At 46.8% G+C, this 24,578-nt stretch overlaps 1 protein-coding gene across 1 annotated transcript in view; it reads right to left on the bottom strand.

Moving 5' to 3' along the window:
• TEAD4 (TEA domain transcription factor 4) overlaps positions 1–6,026 on the bottom strand; it is an 81,170-nt gene extending 75,144 nt beyond the window's left edge. Inside the window, exon 1 of the mRNA XM_019515858.1 lies at positions 5,756–6,026. Coding sequence (XP_019371403.1) covers positions 5,756–6,026 — 271 coding nt within the window. The remainder of the gene's footprint in view (positions 1–5,755) is intronic.
• Between the last annotated feature and the right edge of the window lie 18,552 nt (positions 6,027–24,578).

Genomic DNA, 24,578 nt, shown 5'->3' on the forward strand with positions numbered 1-24,578 from the left:
ATTTTAAAAAGGTGATTAACCCTACTTTTGGTATAAGATTTGGCGGGGGGAGGTTGGTTCCAAGATGCCCCCCCAAAGAAATACTTTTGGTGGCAAAGGTCAGGGGTTAGGGGGTGGGATTTCCAATCCCAAGAAGGTAACCAGGCGGCAGAGCACCTGTCAAGGAGTGGGGCTACCCTTGTGGCCCTCGACAGCTCACCAAAACTCACTTAAGTAATAATTGCCCACCCCTGAGCTATGAGGTGATAATGTGGGCCCAAATTGCCTTTGGGTGAGAAGAACCTAGAACCCCAGGTCTCCCACTTCCTGAGCAGACTTCCCTTTCCTGCTTTTGCTCCTGGCCAACCGCTAGATGGCACCACCACCACAGGCTTGGACCTGAATTCAGTGCTGTCAGTACAAATTAGATCTGCTTTTCTTTTCCTGCCTATCTTTCTGGGAACTTAAAATGAGTTGAGATGTTTCTCCCCAGCAGTCTGAATCACAAGAGAGCTTAGGTAAGGTTACTGCCAAGCTGCAGCTGAGCCCTCCACCTGGAGGCCCTTCTGAAAATGACCAGAAGCCCAAACATAGAGGCCTAAAGCATCTCACAGTGCAACATCACAGAGGTATCTAATGAAGTTAGGTAGGGTTACCATATTTCCAGGGTCAAAAAAAAAAGACCCCTGTGGGAAGGAAGGGAGGGGAGAGCTGGAGGGGGGGAGGAGAGGGGAGGGTTATATGATGGGTGGGGGGCAGTGACATACCTGTGCCCTGCCTCTGCCCCCTACTCCTAAGCCCCTGCCCCCCACTCACTCCCGACCTGCATCCCACTGCTCCCCAGCCTTGCTGCCCACACAGCTCCTGTATGCATGCTTGTGTGCATGCGCGCACACACACAGTCTCTTACATGGGAGCAGCTTGCTGGGGCCCATGCGCAGACCCCCAACAGCCAATCACCTTGGCCGCTGCTCCCAGCCCCCCAGGCAGCCAAGCTGCTAGTGCCCGGGAAAGCAGAGGCAAAGCAGAAGCCTGGACATTTGCTCACATTTTAAAAACCCACCTGGAAACAAGGACAGGGGGCCAAAAAAGAGGACATGTCCAGGAAAACTTGGATGTATGGTAACCCTAAGTTAGGTGTCTAATGAATTTTGTGGCAGCTGGTACAGGGCCATTCTGAACTGCTCTCTGGAACTCAGGAACCTGAACTCCTGCCTCTGTCCCATCCAGGTGCCTCCAAACCAATTCCATCTGGGTCCAGTGCCCAGAAATTAATATAGTGATCTAGAGGCACTCACAACAGACCTTCAGAGAGAAGGACCACTCTGTGGAGTGAAAGCTGTTCACATCTTGCCTCATTCAAAGTCTGTGTTCTTTTCCACTATGTGCCTGGGTCCGGGGTGTGTTTTCTCTCAGCTATATTAGTTGCATTTTGTTAAGCAAAATCTCAGTCTGTCATTTCCTGCTATAGTTCTAATCTCTGTGTGTCATTTCCCTGCCCTCCCAAGCATCTGCAAATCTTCTCTAGCTAGGGTCTTTGACAAATGGCACTGAAGTACTACACCCCCCTTGTTTATTTGTGATGTTAAAATACCAGACTTCACACCAATCTCCAGGGCTCCCTGTTAGACACATAAGCCATTTACATCATTACCCCAATGTAGTCTGAAATGGGTGAAAATTAACAAGCCAGTTGTTGCCCAGACTTTGAAGACAAATTAAAGGTGCTTTAACAAAACAGCTCCTGTCATATCTTAGCTGCGATCAGAGCCACCTCTCACTGAGAGCTTGAGATCCTGCTCCCAGCAAAATCAATGGGAGACATGCCTGATTTCATTTGGACAAAGACTGGGGGGTCCTATGTCACCTGGCTGAATAAGCAAGTATCCCAAGTAAGGCTTTCTACGAGCAGAACCCAGGGGAATTGGAAACTGTTAGACAAGCAAGAGGAGACTTCTGTTTTAGGAATGCCATGGTCGAGTTTGCCTCGCTGGCCAAATTGCTGCTAGTCATAGAGTGTTTCTTGGATCACAAAAAAAAAAAGTGTTTCAGGCACAGGCATGCAGCAAAGGGAAGAGATCAGTTAAAGTGGGATCCTTTCCAGGGGGGGGTCCAAGTACCAAGGGAAGCCTGATCCTTGGGAAACATACACAGGCATAGTCAACACACCTATGTGTACTACTGAAACCAAAGGTGTGATTTGAAACCAGTTTCATCAACCCACTGCAAACCCTCTACACTGGTGGAGCTCGGATCAATACACTGATGGGTGAACTAAACAGACATAACCAGCTCTACACTGATTACTGCTCATCTGCCATGAGGCAAAAGCTGTTTCATTCTTCTGCTAGGACAGCCTGTCACTGGGAATCTCATGTCCTCAGTGGTTAGAGATAGGGAGAATGCACAGTCAGGGAGACAGAGGAGATTGGTTTCTGTAACACCCTTGCCCCAAGGCTAAGTAAGCTCTTTGCAGATCAGTCACGGGACAGCTGCACAACTTTTCCCTGCAGGCAGGCCTGGCACACAGGCCATTTATCCTGTTCCACACCCTGGCTTGTGAGCTGTGAAGATGAGCTCAGGAACTATATTTGCCTCCCTGTCTAGTTGGATCTTTTTATAGATCACACCCTATGCCCCTTTCTCCTTGGCACCCATGCCAGAAACTAATAAGCAAAGGAGAGTATAAATCAGTGGCTGGAGGTCTATCAGGAGTACCTTGAACTAACGGTGCCCATTGGGAACAGGTGCCCTGGGGGCAAGCAGGGACACTGCACCATCACAGCCTAGGCATTTAGCTCCTGACACTCCTCCTCCCATCACCCTGGTCTACATGTTTCGCCAGGAGGGTGAATTATTTACCTTCACACTTTGCTCACTGAAGGCCTGATCCAAAGCCCAGTGAAGATAACTGTCACCTCACCAACTCCCAATGAGCTGTACATCAGCCCCCTCATCAAGCCCCTTTTGTTTCTAGTCAGTTTTGCTTTTCTTCTACTTTTCTTCCTACTTGGCTTTATTTTTTGTAGCTATCCCATGTCCTTTCTTGGCTTTCCTGTCCTACAGCAAGGCTGTAAGGTTTGGGCTGTGAACACTACACAGAACAATTAAAAACAAATGACACACTTAAAAGAAAACCTACCTGTTTCACTGGTATTTTAAAAACCAATCCTAGAAAAAATTGTAACCAGTGATGTTTGTCAGTAATCTCTATTTCATAACCAAAGAAGATGAACGGGGCGGGGGGGGGGCTTAAATGGAGGCCTTGACTATATAGCAAAATTATTTTCTTCTAACCCCAAATGAACAGTTAGTTATACAAGTACAGCAGCAAATGAAGAAACCCTTATTTCAACAGATGAGTATCCACACAGGCAGGGAGAACTATGGCTACGTCTTCACTGCAGAGTTAACTTGGGTGATTGATCAGCATCCTAGACTACAAGGCACAGTGCCAAGTGACTGGATCCTCTGGGGTTCTACACTCCTCTGCAGGATGTTGGTCATACTGTGGTGTAAAGCTAGGACTTTTGGAGGAAACATCCTTTGTTCCTTAGCGCAACAGTAAGCTAAGATATTCTAGGACTTTTTCCCAGTGAATTGTGGAAAAATTTGCCTGCCTTTTTAGGCACACAGTGAGAACTGCAGGAAGGCATTGGAGGACTAGCAGCATCCGAGTGACCTTACATCCTCCCTACAAAGTGGTCAGGTTACTAGTCAAACTTAAAGCTGAATCTGGAGCCCAGCACAAAGTCCTAGCCAGGCCAGCTAGCCTGTGTTGAAACCCGTCATTGTCATTGTACGTCTGAGGGTTTTGAGTGGGGAGGAGAGGGAGGGATTTGGGCAACATTCAGGTAAGAATCCAGCTAAATCTGCAGTGAAGATATACTTTGCAAGTACATAATTATGCATATCTAACTGGTTAAACCTTCCCTCCTAGGCAAGACCTCACAGGGGAGAAAAAAAAGACTCCACCTAAGCCATCTTTTAACACTCTGAACAATGGACAAGCCCATTAAAAAGAAAGCAGCTTGATTACCAGCAGAAAGATTTGCAGAATGGCCAGTGAAAGACTGCACTTGATGCCTAGGGGCATGGGACCTCCCACTGCTGAAGTCTGGAGAGTCAACTGTCTGAGAGAAAATCTCTTTGTGGGGGCCACAAGTTGGGGGGAAGGTGACTTCATATGAGATTCTGGTTAGTGAAAGGACAAATGGTTTCCCCCAGGCACTTTTAACTGCTGAAATCTACTTTGATTTTACCACAACAGCACTAGGATCATAGGGTGCCTATACACGTGCAGAGGCTGCTCTGACGCACTGCAATTAATCATAATTACTGTGCTCCAGCAGACTCCAGCATCACATCCATCAGCGTCCTTGTGCTAAAAAAATGGTGGCGGGGGCGAGCTTTAGTTAAAAGTGCCCCCACTGCCATTTTTCAGTGCAGGTATGCTGCTACACATGATGCTCCAGGTGCTTTAATTACAGCAGCTCTTGGAGCTGCTTTAATTAAAGTACCCCTTCTACTGCCTCCTGGAGCACATGTATAAACACCCTTAATTCCCAAGACTTGTGTCTACTAGAGATTTTTACTATTAGTCACTTGATTGTTGACTAGGTCAAGATACTTAACACATTTACTCTACAAGATGACTGGGCTGATCTGCTCCATCTCTAGAACACAACTTTCACCTAGTTTCCATGGCCCTGGAGAGCAAATGTTTTCACTAGCTGTTTTTGGCAAAGAGGGGTAAAAAACAATTTAAAAATGACCTTAAATCATCTTTTCCCATCACCCCTTTTGCAATTGAAGGACAAGGCCTCTCTTCATTCTTGACCTTTCTTCATTCTTGACCTGAGGAGATTTCATGCTATGATTCATCTCAGAATCATAGATAGCATCATAGAAAATTAGGGTTGGAAGGGACCTCAAGAGATCATCTAGTCCAACCCCCCGTGCAAAGCAGGACCAGCCCCAGTTAGATCATTCCAGCCAGGACTTTGTCACGCTGGGCCTTAAAAACCTCCAAGGATGGAGATTCTACTACTGCTCTAGGTAACCCGTTCTAGTGCTTCAACACCCTCCTAGTGAGAAAGTGTTTCCTAATATCCAACCTAAACTTTCCTTGCTGCAACTTGAGACCATTGCTCCTTATTCTGTTATCTGCCATCACTAAGAACAGTTTAGGTCTAATCTTCTTTCTGTCTTGGCAGAAAGCAACTTAAAGATGAAAAAATGCATATACCTAGGCAGACAGGAGGCAAAAGGCCATCACAGGGAAGTGGAGAGAGGGGAATTCATACTCAATTTGTGCTAAAAAAGTTCCCCTTTCAAGGATTATGTGACATGGGCACTTACATAGCTACCAAGATCCGAGACCATCCGTGAAAGTTTGAACCTAGGATCTTCAGCACCAAAATCAGACTTCCACTAGTTAAAGTTAAGGAGAACCTAACAATGGCAGCATGAGCTACAATTTCAGAGACAGCATGAGTGCATTCATTGAGCCACTGTATTTGACTTCACCAAAACCTGTCAAAAACATGCCATACTTTAGTTAAAAACTTGAGGAGTCTTTTCTGAAAAAGTTTCTTTTAAATGTCACTTTGATCCACTTTTCTTATTCCTTTTTGCTTTTCTTTGCCAAACATTTAACCTGAGCTGCCGCATCATTTGGGATCTCTCTCACAGAAGCACACATGGCAAACCTGATGGTTCACAGAGATCTTCCTTCTCCCTGAGGTGATAAAACTCCCCCAGCTGTTCTCCTTACCGTACATCTTGCCCTCGTCCGACAGGATGATCTTCCGCCGCCCACATGGCGGGTAAATGGCTAGCGCTTCCTGGAAGCTCTGCTCAATGTCCGGACTCCACACACCCTCAGCATCATTGTCGATTGGCTTGTCCAAGGCCTCACTGCCCCCTGAGTCGTTGCTCCCCTCAGGGGAGGTGGGAGAACTCCACTCGTTGGAGGTAATGGTGCCAGTTAGAAACTCCAAGGCGCCACTTGGAGAAGCAGCCACCGAACCTAGAAGGGCAAACATACTCTGTCTCACTCAGTGATTCCTTTCACCATGAAAGCTAACAGAGTATAAGAAAAACAGCTCAGTGCTGCCCCTGTTTTGAGACCCTGGGCTGACCACAGGCTTTTGGCTCTTCCAGGATCAGACTGTGAAGACTGTCTTTAGTTGACACAATAAAATATACAGAAATGCACACAAGATCTCCACCATCCAGAAGAGACCCTTCTCCTCGGCAGCAGGCTCTGCTCAGAATAGCCTTCCTGGTATTGCCTTTGTTCATTAGCTTGCCATCTACTTTCAGTTCTTATCAGAAAACACACCCACTCTCTTCCTTGCCCTTGTTCTTAATTTCTCTTTCTCTCTGCACTCATTATCTTTGTAAATGCATTATTTAATGATCCAAAGCAGGCAGGACTCAGCCAGTGTGAAAGACACCACACAACATAAAGCCACGATGAATTATCTAGTCATCGCTCAGGACTGAGGTTGGAATTTTCTTGGGTACAGTTTCACTGGGCTGGAGTGAGTGAGCGGTGTCATTTTTAAACACCGCTCTGCTTCCCAAGAACCAGAAGCCATTTTCCAAACCAGTTCCTTAAAAGCCTGATGGACTAGTGCAGGGGTAGGCACTTATTTGGGCTGGAGGACCACTTAGGGTTTTTTTGTGAGTTGTTGTGGGCCAGGTCAGCACTCCCCTTGCCCCGCAACAACTCACCAAAACTCCCTAAGTGGCTCTGCTCTGTCCACCTGTCCCACCCCCTGGTGCTGCTCCCCGCCTGCCTGAGGTCCCATCTCATCCACCTGGCTAAGCACGCCCAATCCATGGGAGTCCTGGGCCAGTCTCCATGGAGACCCCGCCCAGCTACTCCATCTGGTGATGCCAGCGGTGGGTGTGGGGTGGGCAGGCAGAGGTGCCTGGGCTGGGGGGCCAGGTCTGGAGGTGGCAGTGGAGACTGGCAGCAGCAGCTGGAAGGAGCTGCCACTACAAGGGCTGCCGAGAACTGAGTCTGGACGCTGTGCCACCTTAGTCCTGCTGCATGCCTGGGACAGCAGGACCAGCTGCATGTGTCACCAGCCCAGGCTGCCCCCTGTACCTGGGGCAGGTGGAGCTGAAGGACCTGCCATGGGCCAGATAAAAATCCCTTGGTGGGCCAAATATGTATCGTGCATTTTGTCTACATAAATCATAAGGGCTTTGGGGCAGAAAGATGCTTCTCATTACATATTTGTGCAGCAACATACTTCTGGACATTAAAATCATACAAATAATAACAGTCACCTTATAAACCTTTGCACTAGAGAAGACCAAGCCAGCCAAACAGAGGTGGTCAGACTGGGGAGTCAGGGAGTACGTGTAGTCTGTGAAGCTCTACTTGGGGGCTCACTGAACAAGTATCTCCTGCAGAGTGAACTTAACTGGCTGCTGTTTCGTTCTGTGAGCCACTAGAGGACTGGTGATTCACAAGCCACAGAACAGGGGTCTTTAAACTAGCTAGGCCGGGGGCAGGCAAAATACAGCTCACAGGTTAGATCTAGACTGCCAACTGATGGGATCCAGCCCATGGCTGCCCCCAGGGTGCTCTGCATGGGGCCAAGCCCCGCCCACTCCCACCAGGGCAGCCCACACCATACTCTAACCTGTGCCTGCTGGCCTGAGCCCTGACCAGCGTGTGTAGCTTTCAACAGGGCTGTTTCAATGTCCCCCTCACCTCCAGCAAGAGCTACCTATCTGAAGCTTCCCCCTGACCCATAGTGGTACAACAGGTGCAGGAATGGGAAGAGAAGCTGTTGCTGGAGGCGAGGGGAGCAAGATAGCCCCTGGCTGGCTGCAGCCACATTGGAAACAGCCCTGCTGGAAGCTGCATGCACTGGCACAGGCCTGGCCCAGCAGAGCTGATCTGCTCCTGGTGCCTCCAATGGAGGCTCCTCCTTCTGGTCCATTCCCTGCTGAACTATTCCCAGTGGCTGGGGAGGAAAGCTTCAGCTGGGGGACTCCTGCTTCAGTGTGCAGGGCTCTAGCTCCAGCTCCAAGCTGCCTTCCACTCACTCCACCCACCTGGCACCATGAGCAGCCACGTGCAAGTACAGAAACCTATGCAGCTGGGTGGGTGGAAGGCAGTGGGGTGGTAGAGCCAAAGGCCCACAAGCTAAGGCAGAAGCTGCCTGGCTGAAGCTTCCCCCACCCATCAGGAGTGGTGCAGTAGGGACAAGACCAGAAGCATGTAGCTTCTAGTGGGGCAGTTCCCAATGTGGCTGCAGCCAGCCAGGGTTTACTTTGCTCCCTTTGTTTCCAGCAGCTGCTCCTCCTCCCACTCCTGCCCCTGCTGTGACACTCTGGGCGGGCAGATAGGGGGGAAGCTTCAGGTGGGCAACTCCTGCTGGAGGCAAGGGGAACAGAGCAGCACCCAGCCAGCTGCAGCCACTAGGAACAGCCCCACCAGAAGCTGTGCACTGGCCAGGGCTGGGACCAAGGCTGGACTGGTGCTGGTTGCCCTGGGTGGGGCTTGGCCACATGTGGAGCACTGCAGGGGCAGCCACAGACCTCACTGCCCAGGCAAGCTCTGATGCATGTGCTGCACCCCTCCCCTTTCCCCCCCCTTCACTTTCCCCTCCCTGTCCTCAGCCCTGATTGGCTCTGAACCTAGCACCCAGACAGCCCCCACTTTACACACATGCACCCCCCCCCACACACACACACACAACCCACACACATCCCCATGTATATATGGCCCACCCCACCTGGGCAGGGTGTGCAGGGAGCAGATCAGCCTCATCTGCCCATCCTGCTCCCAAACATTGTCCCCCCACCTGCCTAAAGCCCCACACGGAGTTTTGGTAAGTTGTTGCAGGGGTAGAGAGGTTGCTGACCTGACCTGCAAGAGCTCATCAAAACTTCCTATGTAGCCCTTGGTCCACACCCTAAGCTAGGCTGTCTGTCCTGTCATACAAAATGAAAGTGCTAAAAAAAAAAATCCCACATTACAAGTACAGCAAGTTGAGCAGTAGGAAAAAAAAAAAAAATCACACAGCACAACAGATAGCTCAGAAGCACCCAGGCTCTGTCTCATGAACAGAGGAGAGCACAGAAGAGAGCTCAGGCAAGTGGGGTTAGGAGGGGGCACCATGAGGCCCCACTTTGAGCAGGGAAGACACAGAGAAGAGTGTAAAGCTCAAGGGTTCTCTGCTCCAGATACCTGGAACACCTTTTGTGACTTAAACTGACAGCCTAAACTTACTCTGGAACAATTTCTAAGTGTAGACTGGCAGTGAATATCATACATAGAGAGAGGGTGGAAGAGAAAGGAAAGGGGAAAGAGGGAAAAACAGAGAAGCAGGATAGAGACTGCAAATAGGAAGCAAGGGATTAAAAAGATAAACCAGAAGCAGGGAGAGGAAGGTACAAGTAGGAGCAGGCAAGGGGGGAGAGATTAGGAAGACTAGAGAGCACTATGGAGATAGTGCAGTGAAGCATGAGCAGAATCTTGTCTCACATGTGAGCTGCAAGCTCTTCAGGCCAGAGATCATCTTTTTTTGGTGATCGAGCTTTGCCTAGCACAAGGGCCTTGCTTTTCATTAAGGATCATATGCACCATCACAACACAAATAATAATGAAAGGAGAAAGAGAGGTGATGGAGAGGAAGAAATACAGGAAGGCTCAGGAAAAACAAGTAATAAGCCAAGGAAGAACAGTAAAAAAAAGAAAAGAAAAGAAAAAAGAAAAAGTGAGGGGGAAAATAGTGGGAAAGGGGAAAAAAATGAAGGAGAAATGCAGAATCAAAGAAACTACTGGGTCAAGCAATTTTAAATGGGCAGATTACCCTCCTCCTGTCTCCAGAGCTGGTGAGGGCACCTTACCTACATTCACCACCCTCCAGGAGACCCAGAGAACCTTTTCTATTTCAAGGCCTGTGCTGGGAAGGTAACAAGGGGCTTCCTATTGTCCAAGGGCAAAATCAGGACTCCAGTCCTGAAAATCCTGAAATTGGTTAAAGAAGTATAAATTTGGGGCCCCTGTTATTTTCCTTTCTGGTTTTTGAGTCATTAGGGTTCATGCATTAAAGCTCTTCTTTGCAATTCTGAACATTAGAATTTTTTTCTCTTTTTTTCCCCTTACATGAAAGCAGAGATTCTCATTAATTTATGTTATTCCAGGAGCTGAGATTTCAAGGAAAGAAAACCCCCTCACTGAATCTATTTCCCACAAGACTTTGTTTCAATCTAAAGCCACAGCAGAGATACTGGTGCTCATTTTACACTTTAAAAATGCACGAAAGCCCCTGTAAACACTGTAGAAATAAAAGGATAAATGGTAATACTAAACAGGAAGTATCTAATCTGTAAGTAGCTCAGAAACCTGATGGGGAATCAAGAGACTCAACTCAGAACTGTAGTCACATGGATTCCTGTTTTTCTACTTAACACCCTCCCACCCCCAACAGGGCTAGATCCTATGCTGTGCACTTCTGCCTCCAGAGAAGGAAAATAAAGATAGTAGGGGTAGCAACCTCAGTCTTTATCAACATGACACAAAGTGCAGTGAAAACTGAACCAAAATGAGGACTGCAGCTTTAAGAGACCCTGAAACCAGTGACCAACAGTTGCTCACTGTCCCTGCCCCACTCCACTTCCCTCTGCCAGATGTCTATCACCACCAAGTCAGCTTCATTGGCAGGTGCTCAGCAGAAGGTTATTCAGCTATTTAAGGGATTTTGCTCTTGAGAGTCAACGAGAGAATAAAGTCTGAGCTGAGGCTACTCAGGGGAAACTAAAGCATGGAAAATGGAAAAAAAGCTGTCTCTTTTGATGGCTATGGACCACCCCAATTTCTAGTGCCTGGTCTATGCTAGGGTAAAAAGGGGTGCGACACATACAAGATAGGATATAATTTTATCACCCATTGACTGGGAGGGAAATAGTCTGACCCAGCTAACGTTAAGCCTACAACTATATACCAATGTAAAATTACCCTGGGATCAGGAACACACAGACATTTAGCCATCCAGGAATAATTTGCATGTTAGATTTGCCTTACAGCTAGGAGGAGCAAAAACTAGTCAGCATGCCTGCAGAAGACAACTACCCAGGATGGATACGAACAAACAAAACCTAAACCAGTGTAATTTCACCAGTGCAAATTTTACCCCTAATTCTTTTAGTGGAATTTCAGTTGTCTTAAAAGAGTAGCCTGGAGTTAATGTAGACATACTGGGCGCCTAATACACATACAGAGAGGCTGCTCTGATGTGTTGTAATTACAGTGCGATTAATCGAGTCTGCTGCTGGAGCATGGTAATTACCATGCTGAAGACTCCAGCATGACGTGTATCAGCATCCCCATGCTGAAAAATGGTGGCGAGAATGTTTTAACTAAAGTTTGTTGAACGTACTTTAGTTAAAGAACCCCTGCCGCCATTTTTTAGCGCAAGGACACTGATACACATGACATTCCGGGAGCTTTAATTACAGTGGCTCTTGGAACCACTCTAATTAAAGTGCCACCTGCACCTTGGAGCACATCTATAAATGCCAACTGTAAGGCTCTAAGTGGAGCATGAGCACAGCAGCCCTTGATTGTGGGCTCAAATGTCCACAGACCCTGTGGGTTTTTTTCTTCTCTGACTTCCACAATCCGTGGAATGAGCCTGCCTCATACTAGCATCGGATGGGAAGTGAATCAAGTGGGCTTGAAGGCAGGCAGAATGTGTTTAGCCTTCTCTAGTAAATACCACAGAAATTATCACAGAAATGACCACCACATTTGAACCTTAGGGGCATGTCCAAATGAGCGTGGTTATGTGGTATGTGGCACTACAAACACATTTTCAGCACCACATACTGCACAGTTCAGGGTTCTCCATACTGCAAGGGCACACTGCCCGAGCATGTGCTGCTCCAGTTTTTTCTGCATTTTTTTAAGTAGAAAAAAAACTTGAAGCAGCACATACTCAGGCAACATGCAGTGCTAAAAAACATAACCGGACCACTCGGAGCCAGGCTGTGGCTGCCAGTCAGACTCTACCTGGCAGGATCGCTGTGGCTGCAGCTCCGGGAGGCACCCAGGACCCCAGGTAAAGGCTGATGGGGCCAGCACAGTGCTGGCCCCAGCCTCCCCTATGCCATCTGGGGCAACTTGCCTCATGCCAAAGCACACGTATGGCACAGGCATTCCCCAGGGACAAGAAGTGGTGATGCAAGGTGTGCCACTGCTGCTTGTCCCTGGGGAACCATATGTCCACACATGTCTGAACACACCCTAGCTGGCCTTTTTTCTAAAAAACTGCCAAGAATAAAACAGGCCATGAACCTAAGGCCCTAATTCAGGAGAGCACCCCTTTTCAGGAAAGGCACCTAAATACGCTCATATATGTTTTCTTAAATACAGATGGACTTAAGCCTTTTCTTGAATTAGGGCCAAAAAGTGATCCACTGAGATCCAGGCTGAGGGAAACGGACAGGGAAACCTGAACAGTCACGACCCATGTTTGACCTTCTCTCTTCTGATTAAACAGAGGGCTTCAGCTTCTAGGGCTGTTAACCAAATCCAAGCACAGGGCAAAGGGTTTTCCCTGTGGCTGGGAGCTATGGAGTGGCAGGGAAGTGGGGAGGGAAGGTGTCCTGTTGCTAAGAGTATGTCAAAAAAATTGGAAAGAGTATTCCAAGAGTATTCCATTGGAAATGCTGTTTTGGCATTCTCAATTTAATTTCTATCAATGTTTATATTGTACTAAAATATTAAATTTCAATTATATGCAAACAGATATGTGTATACATATTAATTAATGTTTTGACATTATTGAAAAGCAATGTTCTGATGCTCCTGAATGAATATGATGGATGGAACAATGGATGGATAGATTTCTGTTTTATCAAAGATTTTTTAAAGAGCTCAGCTTTTCATTCTGATACAGAATGAAAACAAGTATTTGAAGTGTCGGAATATCCCTTGGACCAGAAGTTCCAGTTTTTGACCAGTTCTGCCTGATTCCTTTCACTCAATAAAAACACATGTCCAGACAGAGGTAAAAATCACTAGTCTTTTTCTCAGAGCAGTGACATTGTCTGGGGTTCTCCCCTCCGCACCTCCTGTTAGTTCCCCCCATTTTGAGCTAGAGGCTTGCACTTCTTTTCCTGTTCTTCCATTTTTTTGTCTTGTGTCACAAGGTGATCCTTGTGTTTTCACAGGACCCTTTACTATCCTTTTTTTTTTTTTTTTTTTTTTGACAGGCAGTAAATACTGCTGGCATTTCTTTTTTGTTCAGACTCCAGCCATTCCTACAGGGCTCAAATAATCTGGTATCTCATGCTATTGCTGTGCTAGCTTCTGCTACACTGCCTTCTGTTCAGCTCCTATTTCTTACTCACTCCTGGCCCCTGTGTCTTTCTCTGTTGGGGACTACAGTGCCTCTCCCTAAAGTTCAGGCTCATGTGGACCAGCGGAAATTAAGTACAAAAATTACAAGGCAAAATCCACTCAGTTCCAACTACTTCAGCTGAATTGGTCTCCCCGATGCTGGTAATTTCAATGCTAGCTCTCTTCTTCCTTGTGTATGATAGGTATCTCATTGTGATTCAGAGATCCCACCAGGGCAGGCAGCTGCCAAGGGCCCTTCAGGAGAGGCCTCATTGACAAGGAGAGCATCTTGAACTGTCTCCATAATCTGACACATCTGCTTCCTAATATCAATCCTCCAAGTTATTACCATTGGTAACAGCTCCCTCCTAAGTGTCTGTGGCGACTGCTGTGCTCAACACAAAATCATACTTTCCTGAGGAGGTGAAGAATTGTAGCCAGCTGTCTCCAGCTGTTCAGTTTTCTTAGAACAACACCGTGCAAAATGTTTTTCCTACCACCATGCAGAGCTACCCTCCTACATGCATCCTGAGAGGGAAAGGGAGGCTGTTTGGTCTAGCGCAGGACTCTGTAACTTCTGAGTGGCTGCCCCTTCACGCCTCCCCAAGCTAAACTTCCCATGCCCCCCCATCCCATACTCTTAGGCTCCCCCACCACGTAGATTACACTCCTAGTTTCTAGTAAATCGTCACTGGGCCTCTCTTCTGCAAAGGCTCCTCCCACAGAGGTCCCCCCATGCCCCTGGCACAAGGGCGGCACAGGCCATGCTGCCATACTGCAAAGGGTGGAGCAAGAAGCAGAAGCCAAAGGAAGGATGGGGGAGACCAGAGACTCCAACAGCAGCAGAACCAGCGAGGGAAGCAGCAGCAGGAAGGGAGCCCACCAGCTGCAAGCTGGACAACCCTGGTCTAGCAAATAAGGCAGTGCACCAGGGTCTGGCCCAGTGCTACTGGCAGCTCTATGAGGGCATCCGCACTGACAGCTCCCAGGGGGCAGCACACCCCTTCACTCTGCCAGCTTTGTGAGCAACAGAAGCCATATACAGATTATCTATACCTTCAGACATCAGCTACAGCCCCTTCATAGCAGCAGGCACAGCTCCTGTAGTGGCAGTGAAGGGAGTAGCCAGAAGCTGTCAAGGAAGCAGGGGTCCTGCTGTAGCAGTTTCTCTGTGGCCAGGGGCAGATCCAGGGGGGTGCAGTGGTGCAGGTGAATCACCCTTTAATTCCTGCCTCTTCATCCCATAGGTGTTAACAACCCTCTTGCCTTTTTTAATGGTCTTGATGTTCCACTAATCATGCTATCCTTTCTTCTGCCATTCTGTTTGTTAGTTGTTCCTGGTAATGTAGCTCCTATTTCACAGCCCTGCAGACTGTTTTTAACTCTAACTTAAAACATTCACTTTAGGTGTAGAAATGATAACTTGGGTGAACATTAACTCAGGTGTGAAAATAACTTTCAGTGAAGCACTAGATGCACTGTCAAGATGCTCGAGAAGGCTAGATTTTGTTTTGTAAATCTGAAAAGAGATATGTATATTTAATTCCAATAATTACAGGACTAATTAAACAATATTTGTCATTACTCTTTGCCTAGTTAGCTGTGCTTTTTAATACATAGTATACAATATAGCAGATTAATGCACATTCCAATAAAGTCACATTTGTTTTTGTTTTGATCTTAAACTGAATAACACAGCCCTAACCTCTTACCAGATTAGTAAAGCTTCTAACTTCTTCTTATCTGAAGGAAAAAATGTGCGTTATGTTCTATATGATGATGCACCACACCAACTGCATCCCCCCTTCTCAAAATCCTAGATCTGGCCATGCCTATGGCAGCATCCAGCATAACTCCCAGGTGTCTGGTGACAAGGATTCTATTTCTGTTCTAGGTTTTGTCAGGGATTTCATTTCAGTTGGTGACCCTAAGGCTAAGTCTTCCTCTACAAACACCTATACTACACAAACAGCAGAAGAATATTGCACTCACTGTCAAGGTACATTGAACCATGAGAAACTGCTCTGGCACTGCAGTTTAACTAGTGTGCCTCATTTCCAGTGACTAATACCATATCCAAGCAGACACCTTCCAAAAAAAAAAGCTTCTTAAAACAGCAGGTACCACCTAATAACCCACAAAGTAAAGATCCCAGGAAGAGATAGATGGTGGCCTGCCACAGAGGGACCCTACCTTCAAATAATGGAGAATGTGGAACCAGTGACACCTGGTTACTCACCTTCAACATAGCAAGGAATATGTTATTTGAATCAGGAAGGCAGATTTAAGAGGAAATTAAGAAATCTCACAAGTAAGGTGCAACAGAAAGTCATACTGAAACTTACCAGAGGGGAAGAAGGCTGGAAAATCCAAAGGGAGGCTTTAAATATGGTTCAGTTCCCCTGAAAAAGAAGGACACATGCAATGAACACCAGAGTCTTCAGGGAAACGAGGATTCCATGCTGGGTGACTTTCTGTGACTCTGAATGCGAACTGAGTCAGAATCCAGCTTTATACCTGTGAGGACTTGTCAAGAAGGAACAGAGAATTCTAGTCCTAGCCTCTTTACTGCTGACCATTTTGCTCTGGGGTAATCCCATGCATGATGCTTCCAAGCCACTTCTTCCAGAATGGTACCTTTTTCCATACCCCCTCTCTCCATTCTAACCCACAGCTGTCTATCCTCTGCCTCACTCAAATCCCTTCCAAATAATCAGTCTCTCCCTGATGTCCACAAGCAATAATTCAACAATATGCTTTTTTGTTCCCCATGCATCCAGTCTGCTCTGCCTGTGACTTGTATGGATTCTAAACTCTCTGAGACAGGGACAATCTTTACATCTCTGTCAGAAGTGTAGTAGTGCAGCTCTGTGCTTGGGGCAGCCACACAGTGCCTGGGATAGAGCCAGCTCCTGCCATGATGATTGAGGCAGTGTGATTAGCCACCACTGTGCAATAGCTGCTTTTGTACCCTGCCAAAGGCATCCCCAGTCACATGTTCCCCACCCCTCCCAGTACATTACTGATCTTCTGTATCTTAAGTGCAATTTCTCAGAGGGGTTTTGATCCCTCTGATTAAGGTAAAAAACATGACCCAAGAAAGGCTTTTCCATAGGGACAAAATAAATACAAGTGTGGAAATCTGAATGATATTCAGAGGCCTACTTAGTTATACTACATTCAGAAATATATGCATTCATAAAAAGCTTCAGTGGAAGTAACACAATACATCCTTACAGCAGAAGGACAGAGTTATCCCAGCATGGATAGGCAAGCTTCAGCCTAGCTGTAATCCAGTCTTTTGCTGTATAGACAGAGATTCATGCATAGTGGAGAATGGGAACATGTTGGCAGCAGCATCAGGACAGGCAGGGAGGAAAGGAAAACTGAGATTGCAGCATGTACATAAGGCAAGACTATGTAGTTTGTTGCACCTCCTGTCCAGCCAGTGCAATTGTTATGCCTGCCTCAATACTGGAGGTGACTTTTTAAGGGAGGGTCCTCATCAATGCACATGTTGCAGACTGTATCGCATGCAAGTCTGGGTTCTAGTTAAATGTTTAGTGCACCAAATGCCTTAGCACACACTTGGTTTGCTTGGGATGCTGAATATATACAAGGCATCTGACTTCCTGAGGAAAGCAAAACAATCCTCTTAATCATTGTGGTAGTTTTGCCCTGGCTGAACAGAGAGAGGATGCAGCATCCATCATACTGATATGAATCAAAACAAGGAGAGATGAGAATTTCCATCTATACAGCACCTGATTCTGCTGTAAAACAGGATGCAAAGAGATAAGGCTGATCATGGCCTTGTACACTAAGGTCAGTTGCATTTGTGAAGATGAAAATGGAACATGGGCCCTTGCTGCCCTGAGAGATGCACACACAGGCTCAGGGCTGGATAATGCTCTGGCTAACAGCAGTGAAAACTTGGGAGTTATTCTACTGAAGTTAAAGAATCCATGCTGAGGTAAGACTGACAAGAAAGTTAACCAGGACAAGATAAAAAATGAATGCATCTTTGTCTGCATTGGAAACACTGTTAGAGTTAGCATGTGTTTGGTAAAACACCAACCTTCATTCCCCCTCGGACAAGCTCAGACTTGTGATTTGACATGGCTCACGCCTATGTTCTACTAGGTCAAAATGTTACGAGTCATGCTTTGTCCATGAGCAGTCCTCACAATATCCCTGACAGGGAATTTTCAACAGAGATGCCAAAGTCAGTTGGAAGTCAATGGCCTTGAACATCCCACTACAAGTGAGCATCACTAACCCCACTTCAAGTACAGAGAAACTGAAGCAGAGCACAGTGAAGCAGCCATCCTAGAGCGGTGATATAGCAGGAACAGGACCAAGACAAGGATTAAGGCCCATGTTTTCCAAAAAAGAACAGTGACTTTGGGTGCTCAACTTGAGATGGGTTAAAAGGGGCCCTGATTTTCACAGGACAGGCACTGCATAGTTTTTGAAATTGTGGTCTCTTTTCAAGTCTCAACTTAGTCACACCACAACTGAGGTACCTGAAATTTCTTGCAAACTTCAGCCATGGTCTGACTGCCAAGCCTATGTTGAAGTCACCAAACCAGTGCTTCCTAGCCTTCACTGGCCCATGGGCAACAACGGACAGCAAGTAATGTACTGTGGTCAGCATCATATTTTGCTCTCCCTGACAACCTCAATTTTACCTTTTTCAATTTCCAGTTGCCATGAGCAACCCTCAAGAGTCTCCTGGAAAATGTTTTGCCCATGAGCCATCTGTGAACATCCTTCTGATGGATTTTGAAAATCCCTCTACAAGGAGCCAAGGGATGTAGCTGCAACGCTAAAGCCAATGAATGCAGCTGAGCTGAGGCTGAGTCTCAGAGAGTAACTATCAGCACTGACCACAGTACTTGATGCACAGGCTCAGACCCTACACTGGTATCATTCTCGTTTGATAGGTTTTTTACACATGGCCATTATCTGGGCACCTGTATGCCCCCCTGCCTAGCACTGGCACTGGAGCTGGTATCCAACACAGATTCACTGCAATGAGTCGGTCAAAAGGGAGGAACAAATTACTACTCCTACACAAATAAAATTGAGCCCTCAGGTCAGTAAACCACTTAAGCATATGCTTATTCCCCAAGAACTTCAACAGGAATTAAGCATAAGCTTAAAGGAATTAAGTATTGTTGAGTTAAGGCATAAGGGAAGCATAACAGAATCAGATGAGTCATGTGACACAGTCCAACTCCAGCATCTGGTGGCAGGAATGTCTATATGAGACTGGGATACCTACCCAACCCTAATTTTGGGGCACATACTCTGGAAACATCAGGCAGCTCAATGCTGCCCACATGTTGTTCAGAAATCTTTGGATCACTGCACAGGGCTTCAGCTCAGGACAGATGCTCAGGTTAATTTAGTGGGGTTCAACCTTGTTGGCAGGTATGCCACAAATAACTCCCCCACACCCTTTCCAAATGCCACTTCAATCCTCTTCCCCAGCCCAACGAGTTGCTCTGCTTTCTGCTCCTGTTTGATCTGCGGCTCTGCTTTTTCCTCCCTGCCCTATCTGCCACTGCACTGAATATCCCCTCCCCAGTCCGTGTACTGCACATCGAGGCTGCCCATGCCACTTGTGGCATACATGCTGGCCACTCCTGGGTTAATTCAGCTGTAGGAGAGGCAGAGCCCCTTTCAGGGCACAAGTAGATGCAAGACATTGGGATGAGATCAGAAGCAGGGCCACAATGTGATAAGTGTCAGTCCATTGACTTCAGTGGAGCTTCTCTCTGTTGAAAAGGGATAAGGTCAACTGATTGTTGGCAAAGATCTTCCACTTCCTAGGAGGTTGAATTTATTAGGACTTCCACAGAAAGAGAAGGGGTAGATGGGGAAGGAGATGACAAGAGACATGGCCCTCTAAATACAATCCCAGCCAACCCCTTCCTTACCATGAAACCACTGCCCAGAAGGAAATAGGAACAGAAACTGCAACATGGGGGTTAAACTTCCCCAGGACCTGGCAGGACAGTGCCTCCTTGCAAGGTTCCTCTGACCTCCCAGCCCCCTTTCCCAGGGAAGGTCAGCAGGTTATGTACTTTCTGCTGAGTTAATCTGCACATAACAACAACCACTGGCTAGGTAAAACCAGGTTCTTAAAGGGACACCATCAACTCTCCATTTGTCTGACTTTCTTCTACCTGTTGCTACAAATAGCACCTCAACTCTTGAGAAGCGAGAGGAAATGTATTATTATCTTCCCCCCACTTTTCCAGCTGCCATACTTGGTGGATGTGATACAGGTGTTTTTACTGTTTCCCCTATAGAGCCAGTGTCCTCAATTCCTCAGCCTGAGGAAAGCTTGCAAAGAAGATTTTTTTTCCAGCTATTTGAGTGGGTCTAATAAAAGATATCAGATTTACCCAAAGAACCTTGCCTGCCTATGTCATTAGACCAACACAGCTACAGCCTCCACCCCTCAGTCCCTGTGGATCTTTTGCACAGCAAGAGGGGAGAGGAATTCTGCAGGGGGATACAGGGCAGGTGTCATCCCAGATACTTTAATTTTGTTTTTTTTTCCTTAAGTGGCTGGTGTCCCTTTAAATCCTGCTGTTCCTTGGCAAACCCCTCCCTCTGGCACAGTGTTTGTGACTTTCATTTCCACAAAGTCACTTGGGGAAGACCTTATCAGGCCAGACAGGCTGATCTGCACCATCATTCCTCCCTTTGCACCATTCCATAGCTTCATGCCACTCTTGCCTCTTGCTTGGCCCGTACTCAGGGCTCTTACGACCTTTCTTCCTGTCATTGTAATGCTGTGGTCACTGGTTACCAGGGATTAGACTTTGACTGGTCATCTGTCATTAACAGTTACCACAAGGGACACACTCTGGAGACCCTGATAATTTATTTTCTGTATGACAGCATGTAGCAGGGCACTAAGGTGCCTGCTACTCTTGGGAGCAATGCGGAAGGAGCCCAGGTGCTGGTTGCTAGGGCAACTGGAGGGAGCCAGTGACTCATACCTGTCAGCGGAAGGGGCAGGGCCTGGCTCCCATTTAAACCCCAGGATTGAGTCTGGGGAAGCAGTTCCCCATGGGCAGCCAGAGGGGAAGGGGCACTGCCAGACTGAACTAAGAGGAGAGGCTGGGCTGCAGGTACAGCCTGAGGTTGGGGAAAGATGAAGCAACCCTGGTGTGGCAGGAAGAATGATGTTATTACTGATTGGCAGAGATTTATGTTATAGCCTAGGGGCTTGAGTTTTATGTTTGCTGTTTACAACTGGAGGTTTGGGTGAGGTTATATGGGGACAGAGGAGGCCTCATTTTTGGGGGTGCAGACCCCGGTGCCAGTGAGGGTGCAGCCTTTTGGGATGAGACTAACCCCGGCACTGGAAGGATCAGCTTAAAAAGGCCAGGGATGCCTGGTGTGGGGGGTGTGCAATGATACATATAGGGGTTTTTTGTGTTGCTGCTGGGACTGGTGGGTTGCCCCTGGTTTTGAACTGGTGGCCCCCTTGATGTGGGGCTGGTGCCCACACCCCTGGGCCAGGGGGGGCCTTGCTTCCCAAAGGGAACAGAAAAGGGGGTGATGAGCCTCCAGGCACTTAAAGGAAAATCTAGAGCCTCAGGATCAAACCCTGTGTGGAAGGTTCAGACGAGGAGGCCTAGCTAGAATAAAAGGGGTCAGGCCATTCTAGGAGAAACCCCAACATACCCAATAGAATAGGCAGTCTCCTGCTGTCATAATAATTCCAACAAGACGCGGCATGAAAGATTAGAGAGGGACAGAAGGATTCCAAGGGCGCCCCACATAAGGTGTGGATGACTAGGAGGATGGCACCAGGGAGGAAAACCTGTTACACAGCACTACAACAGAAGCTCCAAAGACTCGCATCTAACCCCATACTAGTACCAATGCCACAGCACATGCAATTCTTTTCACTGAAGCCCAGCAGTTTGAGGTATACCACAGAGCCATGGGTATTGATATTTCAAGTAAAATATAAACAGGGTGTCTAGAAACCATCAACTAATACAAAACTAGAGCCAGTGACTCAACCTGTGGCACCACTAACTGGAAAAGCTGCCCATCCCTAGCAGGAAAACCTCTATTTCACATGATGCAAAAAAACAAAAGGGAAGTGATTGCACATTTCCAGAATGAAAAAAAAGGAGAGAGAGAACCCATGGGGTAGGAATAAAGATAGGAAGGGGGAGTGGGGGTGGATAGTCTCTAATCAGCTCATTCCAGATCCTACAAGCAGAACCCTCTGCCTTTTCAAGGCTCTTTGTTGGATCCTGGCTTTAAAGAGTAATACATTAGGCACTCATTTACCATGGTGATAAGCACAACAGAGATGCCTGGAGAGAAAGCCAGAGTGAGCAATAAACCATGAACGATAAGAAGGATGGGTTTATAAAGTCTACTGTAAATCTTGACCAACCTGATTGTTGGCTTGGATAGTAAAGCTCACAGGGACAGAAAGCTGGCTAAAAGCAGAAAAACAAAAGGTAACTGTATAAAACAATGCATCAAGGAGGAGATGATGTTTATTGGGTTGTTGAAGGGATCTGCATTAGCCCAGTGTTTAATGATTTGGATGGCCTAGTAAATGGCATGTTAATGAAATTTATATATGATGAAGAATAAGAATTACAAACATCAGCAGACAGAAACTATTCAAAGGTACCCAGAGAGCTGGAAACTATGAAGAGCAGAAGAATGCAAAACAAAATTCTATTTCAAATAATTAAGGCTAAAGGAAATGGTAGGAAACCATTTCAAAGGTGAGGAGAAAACCTTTGAAAAGAGCAGTGGTTAAAGTCACAAGAGAATAAGAATAGAGAACAAATCAGATATGAATTTACAAGGCAATATTGCTGCATAAATGCAATGTAATTTTGTCTGCCTATGTTCAGACATGACTCAGAAGAGAGTCTAATTATCTCTATAAGCCTGGCATGACCATGCCTGAAATATCACATCTCAGCCAAGCACCCACATTATTGGAAGGATAATGACAAATTAGAAAGGTCTCAGAGAAAAGAAGCAACAGTTATCAAGAGCCTTGAAGAAATGACTTACCAGGAGATATTAAAAAGCATAGCTTGGTTCAGAAAGGATGAAGGAGGGCATGATAGCAGAAGGCAAATATTTACAAGGTGGAAAAAACAAGGAGAGAAGGGAATGAGGAATCATTTAGCACAGCACAAGTAGCAGTAATGTAACAATCAAGAATGGGATTAATTTTGTTCTCTCTCAGGAAAACTTTCCAGACAGTGAAATATATTAGGTTGTGGAATAGTTGCCCAAGGGAAATGGTTGCAGCACTGTTGCTTGGCGTTTTCAGAGCTACTTTGGACAAAGCATTACGAATCCTGCAGTAGGAAACACCTTTGCATTGCCCCTGATCTGCCCTCAAAGTTGGATGAATTGTTGCTTCTTTCAGAAATATTCTAATAGCCTGGTGGGAAAGAGTAAACTCTCTGAACCTGAGGGGGCTGACTGGGCTCTGCTGCTTCAGAACCAGGAGCTTGAAGATAAAGCAGTCCCTTATCAGTGCCTAAGCCTGAGTTCAACAGGGTGGGGGAAATGTTTCCCTGTTTTTAAATAAACAAAACTTGGAAAGAAAAACAGTGAAGTTGACTGTATATTCAGGCAGAACAGTGTTTGGGGCAGGAGCTGCTGTGGACCTTTTGTAAGCAGCAAGGATTTTTGTGGATGATATTTTTAACTGGACCAACTGCAAGGTTGGGAGAGACTTAAAAGACAAACCCTGGAAGACAGTTCATTCTTCTCCAGGTCACTGTGGACCCTTTGATTTTTTTTTTTAGCAATCATCTCAAGCCCTCTACATCATGTTTTCTGCCCAGAAATCAAATGCCCCATCAGAGTGAAAACCCCAGGTCCTAGTCCTGAAGTTCTTCATTTTAAATTTCTCTCTCCGTCCCTTTCCTATAATGTGACTCAGAAAGAAGACAGTGGCTGACAGAAATCCTCTAGAAACTATCAGTGCTGCTGGAGTGCTAGTTCTTTAGTGATGCTCCAAAGCAGTTGTTTTTATGTCCATAAAAAATAGGTCCTGTTTTAATAGTTAAAAAGCATCTTTGGAACTGAAAAGTAAAATTAATTCAGGATCCAAAAAACACGTGCAAGAAAGAGAGAATGAACAAACCCCCTACCATTTTATATCAAATAGGAAATTTCATGCTTTCTAATGTCTCTCCTATTTTGTCTGGACTCTGAATTTTGCAGGGCTGAGGGGGAGCATATCTGATATGATCAAGTGGCTGTTCCCACTGAATGGCACTTTTGTTCTGCAGATCTGTGACTTGTAAGGGACACTGCAGTTTCAGGGACTACAAAATCCAGCACGGAGTTTAAGGAAACTGTAAGGTGACATTGTGCACTGAGTGAAGTCTGCTACAACCTCAGAGAGGACCATGGAGTTTGCCTGTGTCTGGCAGCCTCAACAAAGACTTCCCTTTACAACACAGTCTGGAAGAAAACTTCCAAGACCCAGAGCTTAACTCTGCTCACAGTGCAGAGACCTTCAGCTGGCCCCAGCCCTTGTTGTACCTCTCTGCCCCCTCACTCCTCCCCATTACCCCAGGCCTTGTCAGACAGCTCACTGCCCTCCCTGAGAACAAAGACAATGAACTCTCTGACATCTCCCCCGACAGATGGACGGATGGACAGGTGGACAAATGCTCCATTGAGCCGGGCGCATGGGCAGCGGGATCAAATCTAGGGGCAGCTGGCGTGCTCCAGGAAATGGGGACAAGAATGGCCTCCTTCCTCCATGCCTCCCTCCCTCCCTCCTCCATGTTTAAAAAGCCCTTTTTGCTGGTTATTTCTGAAGAGGAGTGCTGACTTCAGCCTGGGGGGTTAAGGGCCCCTCCAGACCCACTTTAAAGGAACAGATCCATCCCCTCCACAGCAATCCCTGCCTGCCCCACCCTGGGAACTTCCCTGCCTTGGAAGATACAGCCTGGAATTGCAAGGTGCCTGCTTAACGCAGACACACAAGATCTCCCCCAAGTGAGAAACAAGCAGGAAAGCTCCACTCCACACCCCCCTGCAATATCCCAAAGCAGGCAGCAGACTGCAGCTGCTTACCCTGTCTTTTTGGTGGCGTCACTGAGGGCCAAACAGCCCCATCTTGGCTTCACACATCCTGTAACTTTCCCACAACTTTTTTTTTTGGGGGGGGGGGGGGGGGGAA

Source organism: Gavialis gangeticus, unplaced genomic scaffold (genome assembly GCF_001723915.1).
Source record: "Gavialis gangeticus isolate Ggan-Ray unplaced genomic scaffold, GavGan_comp1, whole genome shotgun sequence".
In the NCBI taxonomy this organism is placed as follows: domain Eukaryota; kingdom Metazoa; phylum Chordata; order Crocodylia; family Gavialidae; genus Gavialis; species Gavialis gangeticus.